Consider the following 15,016-nt stretch of genomic DNA (forward strand, 5'->3'; position numbering starts at 1 on the left):
TATCCTGAACTACTGCAGACCCCTTGAAGACCACAAAAGAAAGAACCATTGCACAGCCAAATGCATTACCAAGATATTCCAGCTCTTTTACTACTTCAGTGCTAGGGAATGGGTTTTCATTCTCCAAGTCCAGCTTCAAGAAGACCCATTCTCTCTGGAGAATGAGGTGTTCTTGGAACTGTCCAGTGTTTGTTGATGATGCTCTGCCTCCTGGGCAAGGTCCTATGTGTCAGCAGCCCTCATGGACAAAGCTGACACATAAGGAAGAAGTAAAATCCAGTGAAGTGTGTGTGTGTGTGTGTGTGTGTGTGTGTGTGCGCGCGCACGCGCCCCCAGTTTCTTAAACCCATACCTAGAGTTTTTTTTTAAACCCAGACCTAGGGGTGCAAGACTTGCAAAGTTTGGTTTTGACAATGAAGTGAATTCAGTCTGTACCTGAAAACCCAGAGAAGAGATTGTAAAACTCATCTTTGGGTCCTGTCTTGTCACAGCTGGGGAAATGTCCCACTCACCATCTCTGGAAACAGTCATGACAAGACCTGGAGAGGTTCAAGAATGAATACGGGGAGTTCCCGTCGTGGCGCAGTGGTTAACGAATCCGACTAGGAACCATGAGGTTGCGGGTTCGGTCCCTGCCCTTGCTCAGTGGGTTAACGATCCGGCGTTGCCGTGAGCTGTGGTGTAGGTTGCAGACGCGGCTCGGATCCCACGTTGCTGTGGCTCTGGCGTAGGCTGGCGGCTACAGCTCCGATTAGACCCCTAGCCTGGGAATCTCCATATGCCGCGGGAGCGGCCCAAGAAATAGCAACAACAACAACAACAACAACAAAAAAAAGACAAAAAAAAAAAAAAAAAAGAATGAATACGGGCATTTGAGTCTGCAGCACCAACCCAAGTCATTCCCTGAGCTGCATGCTATTACAGGAAAACATCCACCTTGCTATAATAACTTCTAGGAATGCTTACTGAGCTGAAAATAAAACAATAGTTTCATACTGAAGATCAATAAAGGAAAAATTGAAAACTAGTTTATAGTAAACTTGCTTAGGAAAGACCAACTTAATGAATGCCAATAGACTAAGGGAAAGGGGGAATAACACTTGCTATATCCCATGCTTTCTCTCTTCTGCAAAGATTGTTCTGGATAGTTAAAAAGCAACAGTTACACCTTTCCCTCTCATCACAGTGAGGATGAGCAATGCCCCAGATTTCAAATTTCAAAATTTTTATTTGAAATCTCCAGAATGAAGTAAAACTAGGTCAAACCCAATTTCAGTGGGGGTAAAATCAATGGATGAAGGCAAGACCTGAGGACATGACTGATGAGTCCATGGTGTTAAAAACAGAAGCAATAACTCCTTTTCTGATTGTGGTACTGTGAAGGAATAAGTTTTTCATATTTCTCTTTGGACTGAATAAAAGGTCATTGACTGAGTACTTTTTTCCCCTCTTTCTCACAGTTCCTCTTTCTTGAATATTTCTATCTGAATCTTTTGATTTTGATTTGTATTTATCAATTCTAGATCAAATTCCTTCAGTAAATGCTTAGAAATGTTATAATGGATAAATGAAGGCAGTGCTTGTTCTGAACTATGACAACATACTGAGTGATAAAAATAGACCATGAATGATTCCAAGTCATCTAAATGATCAACTTCCTATTGGTTGCTAATATAGCCATAGATTTAAAATTCTGACTTAAAAAAACCTTTTTTTTTCTTTTTGGCTTTTTAGGGCCGCACCCACGACATATGGAGGTTCCCAGGCTAGGGGTCGAGTTGGACCTGTAGCCGGTGGCCTACGCCACAGCCACACCAGATCCAAGCTGCATCTGAGAACTACACCACAGCTCATGGCAATGCCAGAGCCTTAACCCACTGAGCAAGGCCAGGGATTGAAGTTGCTTCCTCATGGATACTAGTCGGATTCATTTCCTCTGAGCCGTGATAGCAACTACTTAAATTCTTGGATGATACATAAACTTGACATCTGAAAAAAGTTTTTTTTTTTTTCCTTTTAGCTTTTAGAAAATTAAAATAGCTCCTTGACAGTAGTTTCTGGGTACTCCCTAAAAGGATTACTTCAAATTAACTGTCCTTTCAATGACTATCGGTTATCATTTTTTGGTATAACCTAGCAAGGAACAGAGGCAACCTTTATTTTAGCCCATAATACAGGACTTAATTTTTTAACTTCTTTTGGCTTAAACAACAGATATTATCTCAGAGCTCTAAAGACTAGAAGTATGAGATCAAGGTGTCAGTGGGATTGGTTCCATCTATGGGCCACAAGAGTGAATCTGTTCCATGTCTCTTTTCTAGGTTATGGTGTTTTGCTGGCAATGTTTGACATTCCTTTGCTTGTAAAATTCTTTTTTTTTTTTTTTTTTTTTTTGGCTGTGCCCACCAACATGCAGTCCAGGGATTCAAACCCAAGCCACACCCACTATAAGTGCCAAATCTTTAACTTGCTAGACCACCAGGTAAATCCTAAAATTCTTAATCTTTATAATTTTGCCTCAATTCTGATTCGGGACAATTTAGCATTTAGGATGAAATATAAAACTATCCTTTTAAAAATTTTAACCTACCTTAACGCCAACATTTCAAATGTTGGAAGGTTTATAAGAAAAAAGAACCAGGGAGTTCCTGTTGTGGCGCAGTGGTTAACGAATCTGACTAGGAACCATGAGGTTGCGGGTTCGGTCCCTGCCCTTGCTCAGTGGCATTGCCGTGAGCTGTGGTGTAGGTTGCAGACGCGGCATTGCCGTGAGCTGTGGTGTAGGTTGCAGACGCGGCTGTGGTGTAGGTTGCAGGTTGCGGGTTCGGTCCCTGCCCTTGCTCAGTGGCATTGCCGTGAGCTGTGGTGTAGGTTGCAGACGCGGCATTGCCGTGAGCTGTGGTGTAGGTTGCAGACGCGGCTGTGGTGTAGGTTGCAGGTTGCGGGTTCGGTCCCTGCCCTTGCTCAGTGGCATTGCCGTGAGCTGTGGTGTAGGTTGCAGATCCGGCATTGCCATGAGCTGTGGTGTAGGTTGCAGACGCGGCTCGGATCCAGTGTTGCTGTGGCTCTGGCGTAGGCCAGTGGCTACAGCTCCGATGCAACCCCTAACCTGGGAACCTCCATATGCCGCAGCAGCGGCCCAAGAAATAGCAAAAAGACAAAAAAAAAAAAAAAAAAAAAAGAAAAAAGAACCAGAAAAATTTTATCACTTGTTTACCTACTGAAGTATTTTCAAGAATTTTGTGCCTAGGAGTTCCTGTCGTGGAGCAGTGGAAATGAATCCCACCAGGAACCATGAGGTTGCAGGTTCGATCCCCAGCCTCGCTCAGTGGGTTAAGGATCCGGTGTTGCAGTGAGCCGTGGTGTAGGCTGCAGCTCAGATCTGGCATTGCTATAGCTCTGGTATAGGCCGGCAGCTACAGCTCTGATTAGACCCCTAGCCTGGGAACCTCCATATGCTTCGGGTGTGGCCCTAAAAAAAGGACAAAAAGGCAAGAATTTTGTGTCTAGATGCCATATTAATCAAGTGTTAGAAAATGCAGTGCACAAGGCTCTCTGTGTCTAAAAGCATGTCAAAAATCTGGAATACCAGAACCATAAACTGCTTTTAGATCCCTCAGCTCTTTTAAAGCTATGATAAAGCAGCACTATTTGAATCTACTAAGGCATATTAAAGTGGTGAGTCACTTTTGCACATTATTGTATATTGTTTCTCATTACTGTCTCCAAAATCCTAGACAAAGGATGCTCTCTTTCCATCCCTGATGAAAATGACTCATGGTCTAGGGACTAGCTAGGTAAAGTAGATTTGGGAGTTGTGCAGTGGGTGAAGAGAGTCACTATTTCAGATATAACTAAAGGTTAAGAGAAGAGAGAGAGAGCTCTTTGAACACTTCTTATTTAAAAATTTTTATCTTGGAGTTCCCATGTTGGCTCAGTGGTAACAAACCTGACTAGTATCCAAGAGGATGCGGGCTCCATCCCTGGCCTTGCTCAGTGGGGTTAAGGATCCAGTGTTGCCGTGAACTGTGGAGTAGGTCGCAGACGTGGCTCAGATCCCAAGTTGCGGTACAGGCCGGCAGCTGTAACTACAATTGGACCCCTAGCCTGGGAACTTCCATATGCCATGGGAATGGCCCTAAAAAGACAAAAATAAGTAATTAAAAAAATTTTTATCTTGAAAGATATTACACATACAATGATATAATACATACATGTAATATATTGTGTATGTATAGTTTAAAAGAATAAAACCAATACAATGTATATCCAAGCCAGGTTAAGAAACAGAATTATTACCAGCAACTTTGAAGCTTCCTGTGTCCCTCTGCTGGTATCCTCTTGCCAAAGAGAAGACTACTTCACTAAATTTTATTTTTTTAATTTTATGACTGCGCCCACAGCATATGGAAGTTCCTACTCCTTTAACCCACTGCACTGGAGACAGACCCTGCACCTCCACAGCAACCCAGCAGTCAGATTCTTAACCCACTGTGCCATGGTGGGAACTCCCTAAATTGTGTTAATCACCTTTTTACTTTCCTTATATGTATATATATACATAAATGTTTGCCTGTTTTTGAATTTTATATAAATGGAATCATTTTTTTTTTAATTTTTAGTTTTTGTCTTTTCAGGGACTGGAATCTTTTTTTTTTTTTTTTTTTTTTGGTCTTTTCTGGGGCCACACCCATGGCATATGAAGGTTCCCAGGCTAGGGGTCTAATCAGAGCTGTAGCTGCCAGCCTACACCAGAGCCACAGCAACTCAGGATTCAAGCTGTGTCTGCGACCTACACCACAGCTCATGGCAACGCCAGATCCTTAACCCACAGAGCAAGGCCAGGGATCGAACCCACAAACCTCATGGTTCCTAGTCAGATTCATTTCCGCTGTGCCACGACGACTGAGAACTCCTAAATGGAATATTATTCATCTGTTACTTCTTTCACTCAACAGTTTTATCCATATAATTCATTCATTTGCACTGCTACTTAGTATATAATTGTCTGAATTCTTACAAACAGATATTTCAGTTGTTTCCAGTTTTTTGCTATTTTAAGAATGTTACTGTGAATGTTCTTATACATGTCTCCTGAGGTACATGTGTGTTTCTCTAGGTCTATAACCTGAAATGGAATCAATAGTAATGTGCATGTGCATGTTCAACTTTACTAGGCAATTCTTTTTTTTTTTTTTTAAGGGCTGCACCTGCAGCAGATGGAAGTTCCCAGGCTAGGGGTCGAATCCAAACTAGCTGCCAGCCTACGCCACAGCCACAGCAATGCCATTTGAGCCAAATCTGCAGTCTATGCCACATCTTGTGGCAATGCCAGGTCCTTAAAGAGGCCAAGAATTGAACCTATATCCTCATGGATACTAGCTGGGTTCTTAATCTGCTGAACCACAACAGGAACTCCAATTCTTAACTATTTTGGTGTGGTTAATGGTTGATAAAAATGTTGCCGTTTTGAAAACATGGACAAGTTTCACATGAAAGGAAGAGAGTACAAAAAGGGTTTGGAGGGTAGGAAAACAAGAATCATAATCATAGACAATATTGTTTGCCATGTGCAAAGCAGGTGTTCTAAGTAGAATGAGTTCCTTGGTGATGATAACTCTGACTGCAATAAACTTATCCATCCAAAATCTGGTCACATTCCTTAGGCTGTTCTGCTCCCATTTTTGGTTTTCAATAATCCTATGTTCTAAAAAATCCAGTCCTGAGGACCAGTGATCCAAAGCCTAAAGTGGCTCTGAAATGAGGCCATTTTCTCTAAAGCCTTCAGGAGCAAAACTGACCCAAGCAAACCTAGGTCATACATTGAGAGATGCAGACATTCCGGGAAACCCATGATTCCAACACACAGTTAGAACTAAAGCCAGCCTTGAAAATGCAGCTGCCTGACCAGCTCTTTCATAGTCACTATATTCAGCTGCTTCTGCCTCTCACACTACTTACTGATGGAAATTGGTATAATCTTTTTGGAGGGCAGTATGGTATTACCAGCAAATTCACTTCTGGGTATACATCTGAAGGAATTAAAATCAGCATCTCAAAATGGTATCTGTACCTCCTATTCATTGCAGCATTATTTACAATAGCCAAAACATCAAAACAACCTAAGCATCCAAAGATGGATGACTACAATGGAGTATTACTCAGCTAGAAAGAAGGAAATGAATGGAACTTGAGGGCATTATGCTAAGTGAAATAAGACAAAGAAAGATAAATACCATATGATCTCTCTTCTATGTGGAATCTAAATATATATTTATATAAATATATAAAAAAATCATATATTTGATAAGGGGTTAATACCCAGAATGTGTAAAGAATTCCTTCATTTCAACAACACAAAATCAAATAACCCAATTAAAAAATACAAAAAGAACTCAAATATGCTGCTGTGGAAAAGTTTGGTGACTCCTCAAAAAAATAAAAAGAATTACCATATGACCCAACAATTCCACTGCTTAGTATATAAAGAATGGAAAACATATTCAAACAAAAATTTGCACACAAATGTTCACAGCAGCACTATTCACAACAGCCAAAGGGTGGTTTGTAACACTGAAAACATGCTAAACAAAAGACAACAGATACAAAAGGTCATATATTATATGATTCCATTTGTATGAAATATCCAGAATAGGCATATCCATAGAGACAGAAAATTGACTACTTTTATCAAGGGCTGGGAGGAAGAAGAAACAGGGAATAGCTGTTTAATGAGTACAGGTTTCCTTTTGGGTGATGAATGTTTTGCAACTAGTTAAGAGGTGATGGCTGCACAACACTGTGAATGTATGAAATGCCACTAAACTGTCTATCTTAAAAGGTAATTGTGTTAAGTGACTTTTATCTCAATTAAGAAAACAAAAAGAGGAGTTCCCGTCTTGGCTCAGCGGAAATGAATCCAACTAGGAACCATGAGGTTTCGGGTTCGATCCCTGGCCTCGCTCAGCGCTCAGCAGGTTAGGATCTGGTGTTGCAGTGAGCTGTGGTGTAGTTGCAGATGCGGCTTGGACCTGGCATTGCTGTGGCTGTGGCATAGGCTGGCGGCTGCAGCTCAAATTAGATCCCTAGTCTAGGGTGCGGCCCTAAAAAAGACAGGAAAAAAAAAACAAAAAGAAACAAGCAGTAAGAAAACCAGACATATAAGGTGTTAGAAAAAAAAGAGATCTATTTACAAACCAAAAAAAGTCCCCAAACTGTAGCTGGAGGGAGAAGAAAGAAGGAGGTATGAGCAGTTCCTTTAAGAGCCCAACCTCACCCCTGAGAAACTGAGTACAGTGTATGTGGTCAGCTCCTACTACCCATGGCCTATCCCTCTTCCAACCCAAGAAGTAACCCCTCCATTGGTCACAGCCCTCAGCCCTCTTGCCAGTCATCCTGAGCCCAGGCAGGCATTGGTGAAAAGTACTCAAAGCCTGGCCCTTTATAGCAGAGAGCATGCAAGAACATCACAAGGTCCTGGGGCAAGGGGTCCTGTCGCACCAGCCGGCACTCTGCACAGAGTGGGTCTGTTTCTTGATTCACAACATCCATTTTGGCTGCCTTCCCTAGTGCCAAGGGCACTGTGTCCAGATCCTGAGGGGCTGCCTCAACTGCTCCATCCATCTTCTGGGCAGATGCAGCCAACTCTTCTACATGGTCCTTGCTCAGCTCTGAGGAGGGTGCTGTAGAGTCTATGAGACCAGGGGACAGGTCGCCCTCACAGAGATCTAGCACATCCAGGCTCTGTTTGGCCTGGTGCTCTGCCACAAGGTCCCGAAGTAGTTCCTCATCTGTCTTTGGAATGTGGCCGCCTCGGCCTCGGGAGGGGCCCCAGGCAACTGAGTTGTAGATGGGGTCATTGAGGATGGGATGGCCCAGGAACTGGAGGTGGACTCGGATCTGGTGCGTGCGGCCTGTGAGTGGCCGGCAGCGTACCACGCTGGAGCAGCCATTGTAGCTCAGTCGCTGGAACACTGTCTCACAGGGCTTGCCCCGAGGATCTACACGGCAGACCCCTACCTTGTAAGACACCACCAAGATGGGTTCCTTGCAGGTTACTTCTTCAGCAGGGAACTCCCCCTCCACCCGGCACACGTATTCCTTCTCCAGCTAAACAGGAAGAAAGAGGGAGCAAGTCAGCACAAAGCCTAAACTCATGAAGCCCAAACTCCCTACAGTGATAACGAATGTACCCATGTCAGACAGAAGAGGATTCAAACCCCAGCTCCACCACTGGCCAGCTGCACAATCCTAGGCACATTACTTAGCCTCTTTCTTTTTTGTGACTGTGCCTGTAGCATGTGGAAGCTCCTGGGCCAGGGGGTCAAACCCATGCCAGAGCCATGGCAGTAACAACCCTGGACCCTTAACTTGCTAAACCATGAGAGAATTCCTATTTAGCCTCTTTAAATCCCGTTAATTTGTCTAGAAAATATTTGATTAGAAAAGCATTTACTGGAGTTCCCATTGTGGCGCAGTGGTTAACGAATCCGACTAGGAACCATGAGGTTGCGGGTTCGGTCCCTGCCCTTGCTCAGTGGGTTAACGATCCGGCATTGCCGTGAGCTGTGGTGTAGGTCGCAGACGCGGCTCGGATCCCGCGTTGCTGTGGCTCTGGCGTAGGCCGGTGGCTCCAGCTCTGATTTGACTCCTAGCCTGGGAACCTCCATATGCCGCGGGAGCGGCCCAAAGAAATAGGAAAAAGACAAAAAAAATAAAAAATAAAAAATTGAAAAAAAAAAAAAAAGAAAAGAAAAGAAAAGCATTTACTGGGGTTCCCGACATGGCTCAGTGGAAACGGATCTGGCTAGTATCCATGAGGACACAGGTTTGATCCCCGGCCTTGCTCAGTGTGTTAAGGATACAGCATTGTCATGAACTTGGTGTAAGTCAAAGACACAGTTCGGATCCCATGTTGCTGTGGCTGTGGCGTAGGCCAGAGGCTACAACTCTGATTCGATCCCTAGCCTGGGAACCTCCACATGCCATGGAGGTTTTCCCCCCCAAAAAAAAGAAAGAAAAGCATTCATTTCAACAGGGCTGTTTTAAGGATTCAGTTAGCTGTGGTCTAATATACTTGGTGCTGAGCATGGTATAAACATATTATAGCCAGATCCAGAATTACAAGGCTCAAGACCACAATGACTACCATTTAACTTTTCTACCCAAGCTCTTCCACCTCCATCCAGAATCTTTCTACCAAGTAAGCTCTCCCTACATTCTTAAAAACCTTGCTCAGGAATTCCCTTGTGGCCAAGCAGTTAAAGGGTCCAGACTTGTCACTGCTGTGGTGAGGGTTTGATCCCCATTCTGGAAACTTCTGCATGTCAGACATGGCCAAAAAACCTTGCTCAGTCTGCCAACACTTTAAAACTTTAGGAGTTTCTGCTGTGGCACAGTGGGTTAGGAATCTGATTGCAGCAGCCTGCGTCACTGCATAGGCAAGGGTTTGATCCTTGGCCCAGCACAGTGGGTTAAGGATCCAGCATTGCCATAGCTGTGGTATGGGTCATCACAGATGTGGCTTGGATTCACTTCCTGGCCTAGGAACTTCTATATGCTTCGGGTATATCAAAAATAACAAACAAACAAACAAAACCACCTCAAAACAGCAAACTACTGGGAGTTCCCACTGTGGCTCAGAGGAAACAATCTGACTAGTACCCTTGAGGAAGTGGGTTCAATCCCTGGCCTCGCTCAGTGGGTCAGGGATCCGGTGTTGCCATAAACTGTGGTATAGATCGAAGATGTGGCTCGGATCCCATGTTTCTGTGGCTATGATGTAGGCCAACAGCTACAGCTCCATATGCCACAGATACAGCCCTAAAAAGCAAAAAAAAAAAAAAAACACAAAAAACGGCCAACTACCAAGAGAGGAGATATAAATCAACTCTATAAATATCTTGTGAAACACAAGAGATAATAACCTGTCTCTGGCAATGTAAGTGTTGTCTTTCCTGAAGATAGGAGGCTTGACCAGGCTCACTTCAGATCCAGAACTCAGTGACACTTTTTGTTTGTTTGTTTGTTTAGGGCCACACCCAGGCTAAGGGTCGATTTGGAGCTATAGCCACTGGCCTACGCCAGAGCCATAGCCATGCCAGATACCAGCTGCATCTGCAACGTACACCACAGCTCATGGCAACGCTGGATCCTTAAGCCACTGAGCGAGACCGGATTTCAAACCTGCTTCCTTATGGATACTAGTCAGATTTGTTTCGCTGTGCCACAACAGGAACTCCAGTGACATCTTTTCAACACAGAGCATTCATGAATGCAGGAAGTAACCTGAAGGAGGCAAAAGCTTGTCTCACCTGCCGGTCCCGAACCTGTTCATGAATTCTCTCTGAGACGGCCGCTGTCTTGGCAAACATGAGGACCCCGGACGTAAGGCGGTCAAGTCGATGCAATGGGTGTAGCTCTTTGAGTTGGTGCTCCTTGCCCAGGATAAAGATGACCGTGTTGTGTCGGAAGCGGCCACAGGGGTGGACAGGAATGGAAGAAGGCTTGTCTACAACTACCACATCTTCGTTCTCGGCCAGCAGGCGGACAGGTTCTGCTGTAACTGGTGGCTCATGCCTGTGCACTGTGTTCCGTAAGAAGTCATTGTCCTGCGAATGACATAAGGCAATTGGTCAGCCCAAGGGCCAGCCACATGTAATCAGTCGACTTTACAGTTTCCTCCCCTCTTCCTTACTGGCCTGGAAGAATGGTCACAGTACATCCTGAAGCAGAAAAAGCAGTGTGCACAGTGGATCCTCATTTTGTAAAATCACAGACACACAGGCAGATAGGCACTGAAAAAGTGCTAGAAGGACATTCATAAAATGTTAATGGTGACATTTTTGGGTGGTGGGGTATGCATTTTTTTTTGTTCTGCTCATTTGTATTTCTATACAACGGTTATAATTAAAAATTAAAATTTTCTAAAAGGAAAAACATTAATTTTTCTAAATTATTTTTCTAAAATTAAAATTTTCTAAAGTATCACTTATTGTGACTGTGAACAAACACCAAGCTCTAAGTCCAGAGATTTGGGCTCCAGACCTGAATTTGCCACAGGCTTACTACACACTTTTTTTTTTTTTTTGCTTTTTAGGGCCACATGTGCATATGGAAGTTCCCAGGCTATGGGTCAAATGGGAGCTATGGCTGACAGTCTACACCACAGCTACAGCAATGTGAGATCTGAGCCGTGTCTGCAACCTACACCACAGTTCATGGCAATACCAGATACTTAACCCACTGAGTGAAGCCAGGGATCGAACCTGTGTCCTCATGGATACTAGTTGGATTCATTTCTGCTGAGCCACAAGGGGAACTCTTTACTACACACTCCTACAAAAGCCACTTAGCTTTTCTAGGCCTCAGTTTCCTTATCTGTAAAATGTGAGGGTCAGTCCAGAACCGTGCTTCTCAAAATTGGGACAGAAGAAAGGATTCAAACCACTCATTCTACAAAAGAAAAAAGTGCCTTGTGAACTCCCACAACCTTGGAGAGCCACTTCTACTGACACAGGTGTCTGATATCTCTTAGCTGTGATGTAATTTTAAAGGATCAAAGCACTGGGCTAGACAATTCTAGTCTCTATTCCTCTCATTTCACAAGTTTATCACATCAGGCTGTACGATAAATGTAGAACTTGTAAGAACACAGGCATTGGGAGTTCCTGTCAAGGCTCAGCAGGTTAAGGATCTGGCATTGCTGCGAGCTGTGGCGTGGGTCAGAGGTGGCTTGGATCTGACCCCTAGCCTGGGAACTTCCATATGCCGCACCTGAAAAACAAAGACAAAACAAACAAAAAAAGAAAACAGGCATTGGAGGTGGCAGTGCTGCCTTACCTCTGTGAGGTTTACCTTAGTTTCCTCAGCTTCCTAACAGGTAAGAGGTGGCAGCATTATCCACTCCACAAGGCTGTCATTAGAATTAAATGTTAAAGTACATAAAATGCTTAACTTTGTGCCCAGCACAGAGTCAGGGAATAAAAATGATGGTCTCCGTTATTACTATTTGTACAGAGATCTACAATGCAAGGTGGAAAGTCATCTGGGCCAGTGCCACAAGGCTGCATAAAAGAAGCTATAAGAATTCCAACTCCTGGCAACACAGAAGCCCCCTTGATAGAAGGGATAAGTGGACTGAGTTCTGAAGCATACAGGCTGTCTACTTGCAAAAATGGGCACTAAAAGAGTGTTCCAAATGAAAACGAGAACGCTTCAGAATTACCCCTATTTTACCCCAATACTTATGCCCTGGTAACTGTGAAAAAAGCCTTGCCCCTTTCCTTGCCCGCTTCCGGGCAGGCCCCATCAAGACTCCACCTTGAGCACAATGCTGAGGTCCTTCACGGGCTCCTCATTGAGGTGCAGGCGGCCCGCCCTGACCGCTGCCTCGTAGTAGGCCAGGGGCTGGGCTCGGAACTCGGTGCTGAAGACGTGCAGCAAGCTGTGGCCCACCCAGCGGCCTTTGCAGTAAGTCTGAAAGTCAAAATAGTAGGGCCGCACTTTGCGCAGGCCGCCCTCGAAATAGTAGCTGGTCTCGGCAAAGTGCTCATCGCTGAAGCTAACCCCTGCCCGTCGCTTCTTCGGGGGCGGCACGACACGCTCTCCGGTTGCGCCCCGCCGCTTCTTCCGCTTGCCTGGGCCGGGGGCTACGACCGGGGCCTGCTCCTCGATCTCGGAGGCCTGCTTCGCGTCTCCCGGGGCCAGCTCCACTCCAGGGCCCGCAGGCTCCAGGCTCTCTTGCGGTTCCCTAGGTTCGCCACCCGCAACTCCGTTTTGCTGAGCCGGGGCCTCCAGCCCGCCCGCGGCCTCGGCCCGGGTCGAGAGTGTTTCCGCCATGGGGTCCCTGCGGTCACCCCAAGTCCTGGCAAAGGTGAGACGCCGGAGGTTGGAGCACACTTGCCTAAGAACCGGGAGCCACAAGCGGCCGCCCAGCCACATAACCACGTGGCCGCGGCTTCTGGGTCGCGATCTGAGGACGTCACTTGGCATCAACCAATCATTGAGGCCTCGTGCCGGGATGGGACTGAGAGGGGAGTAGGAGCGAAGGGGTGAGTTGAAAGAGTTGAGAGGCTAGGAGAATGACTCATTAAAAGTGGAGATAACGTATAGATATGCTCAAAGTCTTGCGTCTGGAAAAACTCTTGAAAGGAGTTATTTAAAACAAAATAAAATGAGGATTTCTAAACTCTGGATATACTAAGAATCACTGTGTTGTTTACTTTAAAAAGATGTGATAGTTTGTGACTTAACTCGGTAAATTTGATATATATATGTAATTAAACTCACACACCCCAGAAGCAATGTTTTTACACTTGTCGATCCCCCTAACATCATGAGAAAGATTAGAGATCTCCTAGTTGCTTCCCATATGCTCCTGTCCCGAGATTAAAACTGCAAGTGGATCAGAAGATGTATTTGTCAGAGTTCTTAAATGCAAAATACTGAAACCAAAATACTTAAATGCAAAATACTGAAACCAATAATTTTTAATTTATAAAAGAGGAAATTTATTATTATTATTATTTTTAATTTCTTAGGGTCACACCCGCGGCATATAGAGGTTCCCAGGCTAGGGGTCAATCAGAGCTATAGCTGCTGGCCTATGCCCCAGCCACGTCACGAAGATCCAAATTTAGGCTGGGACCACACCACAGATCATGGCAACGCCAGATCCTTAAACCACTGAGCAAGGCCAGGGATGGAACCTGAGGTCTCATGGATGCTAGTCGTATTCGTTAACCGCTGAGCCACAAAGGAAACTCCAAAGAGAAAATTATTGAAAGGATATTACTGCCTCATAGAATTCACAAGAGAAAATTTAAAAAGAGCAGAAAGATCAACTGTTGGTGGGATTGAAGGAAAAACTATACACCCATACATTACTGGTGGAATTGTGCATCTGTCACACTCTTCTCAGAAAGCAATATGGCGTTTAATGAAATTTAAAACCGTACACACACTCACATACTCTTTAACCTAGCTATGCCATTCATGAGAATCCGTCCCTGAGTAAGAAAAAAAAATGTAGGTAAGGGTATATATACAAAGGTGTTTACTGCAATGTTGCTTTTTAGTGACCAAAAAATGGAAGCAAAGCAATCGCCCACTAAAAGTCGAATGAATGGATACATCATTCTTCATCACAAAATTCTGTTCATAACCATTAAAAAGAATGAAATCAAGCAAGTGCGGTTGACATAGGTTTTGTGGAATGAAAATAATAACGATAATAGCAAGCACTCATATATAGTGCTATTTTAAGTGCTGTATGTATTTTAACGCAGTGAATTCTCATAATAACCCTATAAGTGCTACCATCATTTTCCAGATGAGGTCACTGAAGCCCAGAGAACCTACAGGCAAGTAAATGGCGAGAAAAATAAGAGCCAGAAATGTGTAACATGATATAGTCTTTGTAAAAAATCTATTTAAAAAATGTATATTGTGTAATTCATTTAAAAAAAAAAAAGAATTCACAAGAGAGTTGGCGAACAAACTCAGAAACAGCCAAATCAAGAGAAGCCAAGGCCTCTGAGAACCAGCCACATGACAAAAAGGTGAATTTCATGGAGTGTGAATTACATTTCAATAACTTTTTGTTTGTTTGTTTTTGGCTGTGCCTATGGCATACAAAAGTTCCTGAGACAGGGATCAAACCCAAGCCACAGCAGAGGCACAAGCCACTGCAGTGACAACGTGGGATCCTTAACCCAATGCACCATAAGGGAACTCCTAAAGTTGTTATTTAAAAAAACAAAAAAAAAAGAGGAGTTCCCGTTGTGGCTCAGTGGTTAACGAATCCAACTAGGAACCATGAGGTTGTGGGTTCAATCCCTGGCCTTGCTCAGTGGGTTAAGGATCCAGTGTTGCTGTGAGCTGTGGTGTAGGTTACAGATGCGGCTCAGATCTGGTGTTTCTATGGTTCTGGTATACACCGGCAGCTATAGCTCCGATTAGACCCCTAGCCTGGGAACCTCCATATGCCCCGGGAGTGACCCTAGAAAATGCAAAA

The 15,016-nt window shown here is 44.3% G+C and overlaps 1 protein-coding gene and 1 non-coding gene across 3 annotated transcripts; one reads left to right on the forward strand and one right to left on the reverse strand.

The window, feature by feature from the left end:
* Nucleotides 1-357: 357 nt before the first annotated feature.
* On the forward strand, nt 358-493 carry LOC146406399 (small nucleolar RNA SNORA26). The gene has a single exon (XR_014832423.1). It is a non-coding gene; the product is annotated as a small nucleolar RNA SNORA26 (small nucleolar RNA).
* A 5,761-nt stretch (nt 494-6,254) lies between these two features.
* RPUSD2 (RNA pseudouridine synthase domain containing 2) lies at nt 6,255-12,946 on the reverse strand. Of its 2 annotated transcripts, XM_084974240.1 has the most exons (4): nt 12,322-12,946; nt 10,314-10,610; nt 8,020-8,109; nt 6,255-7,103 (listed from the first exon to the last, which is right to left on the reverse strand). In XM_084974240.1, the coding sequence occupies exons 1-4, from the start codon at nt 12,940-12,942 to the stop codon at nt 7,086-7,088; spliced, it is 1,026 nt and encodes a 341-aa protein (XP_084830366.1). In that variant the 5' UTR covers nt 12,943-12,946; the 3' UTR covers nt 6,255-7,085. The 2 variants fall into 2 exon arrangements, with proteins under 2 accessions (XP_084830366.1, XP_020953272.2); XM_021097613.2 differs by lacking the exon at nt 6,255-7,103 and having other exon boundaries at nt 7,162-8,109.
* Nucleotides 12,947-15,016: the final 2,070 nt, after the last annotated feature.

This window comes from Sus scrofa, chromosome 1, assembly GCF_054392235.1.
Source record: "Sus scrofa isolate SSC_HxYL_T2T_F1_AM1 chromosome 1, Sscrofa_HxYL_maternal_Yorkshire_Landrace_v2.0, whole genome shotgun sequence".
In the NCBI taxonomy this organism is placed as follows: domain Eukaryota; kingdom Metazoa; phylum Chordata; class Mammalia; order Artiodactyla; family Suidae; genus Sus; species Sus scrofa.

What these genes read in the sequence shown, in the direction of transcription:
- RPUSD2 (XM_021097613.2), bottom strand. Translation starts at nt 12,942, where the DNA reads ATGTGGCTGGGCGGCCGCTTGTGGCTCCCGGTTCTTAGGCAAGTGTGC. An exon ending in ACCTCAGCATTGTGCTCAAG is followed by an intron (nt 10,611 to 12,321) that starts GTGGAGTCTTGA and finishes TGTCATTCGCAG; the next exon opens with GACAATGACTTCTTACGGAA. An exon ending in AACAGGTTCGGGACCGGCAG is followed by an intron (nt 8,110 to 10,313) that starts GTGAGACAAGCT and finishes CTTCCTGTTTAG; the next exon opens with CTGGAGAAGGAATACGTGTG.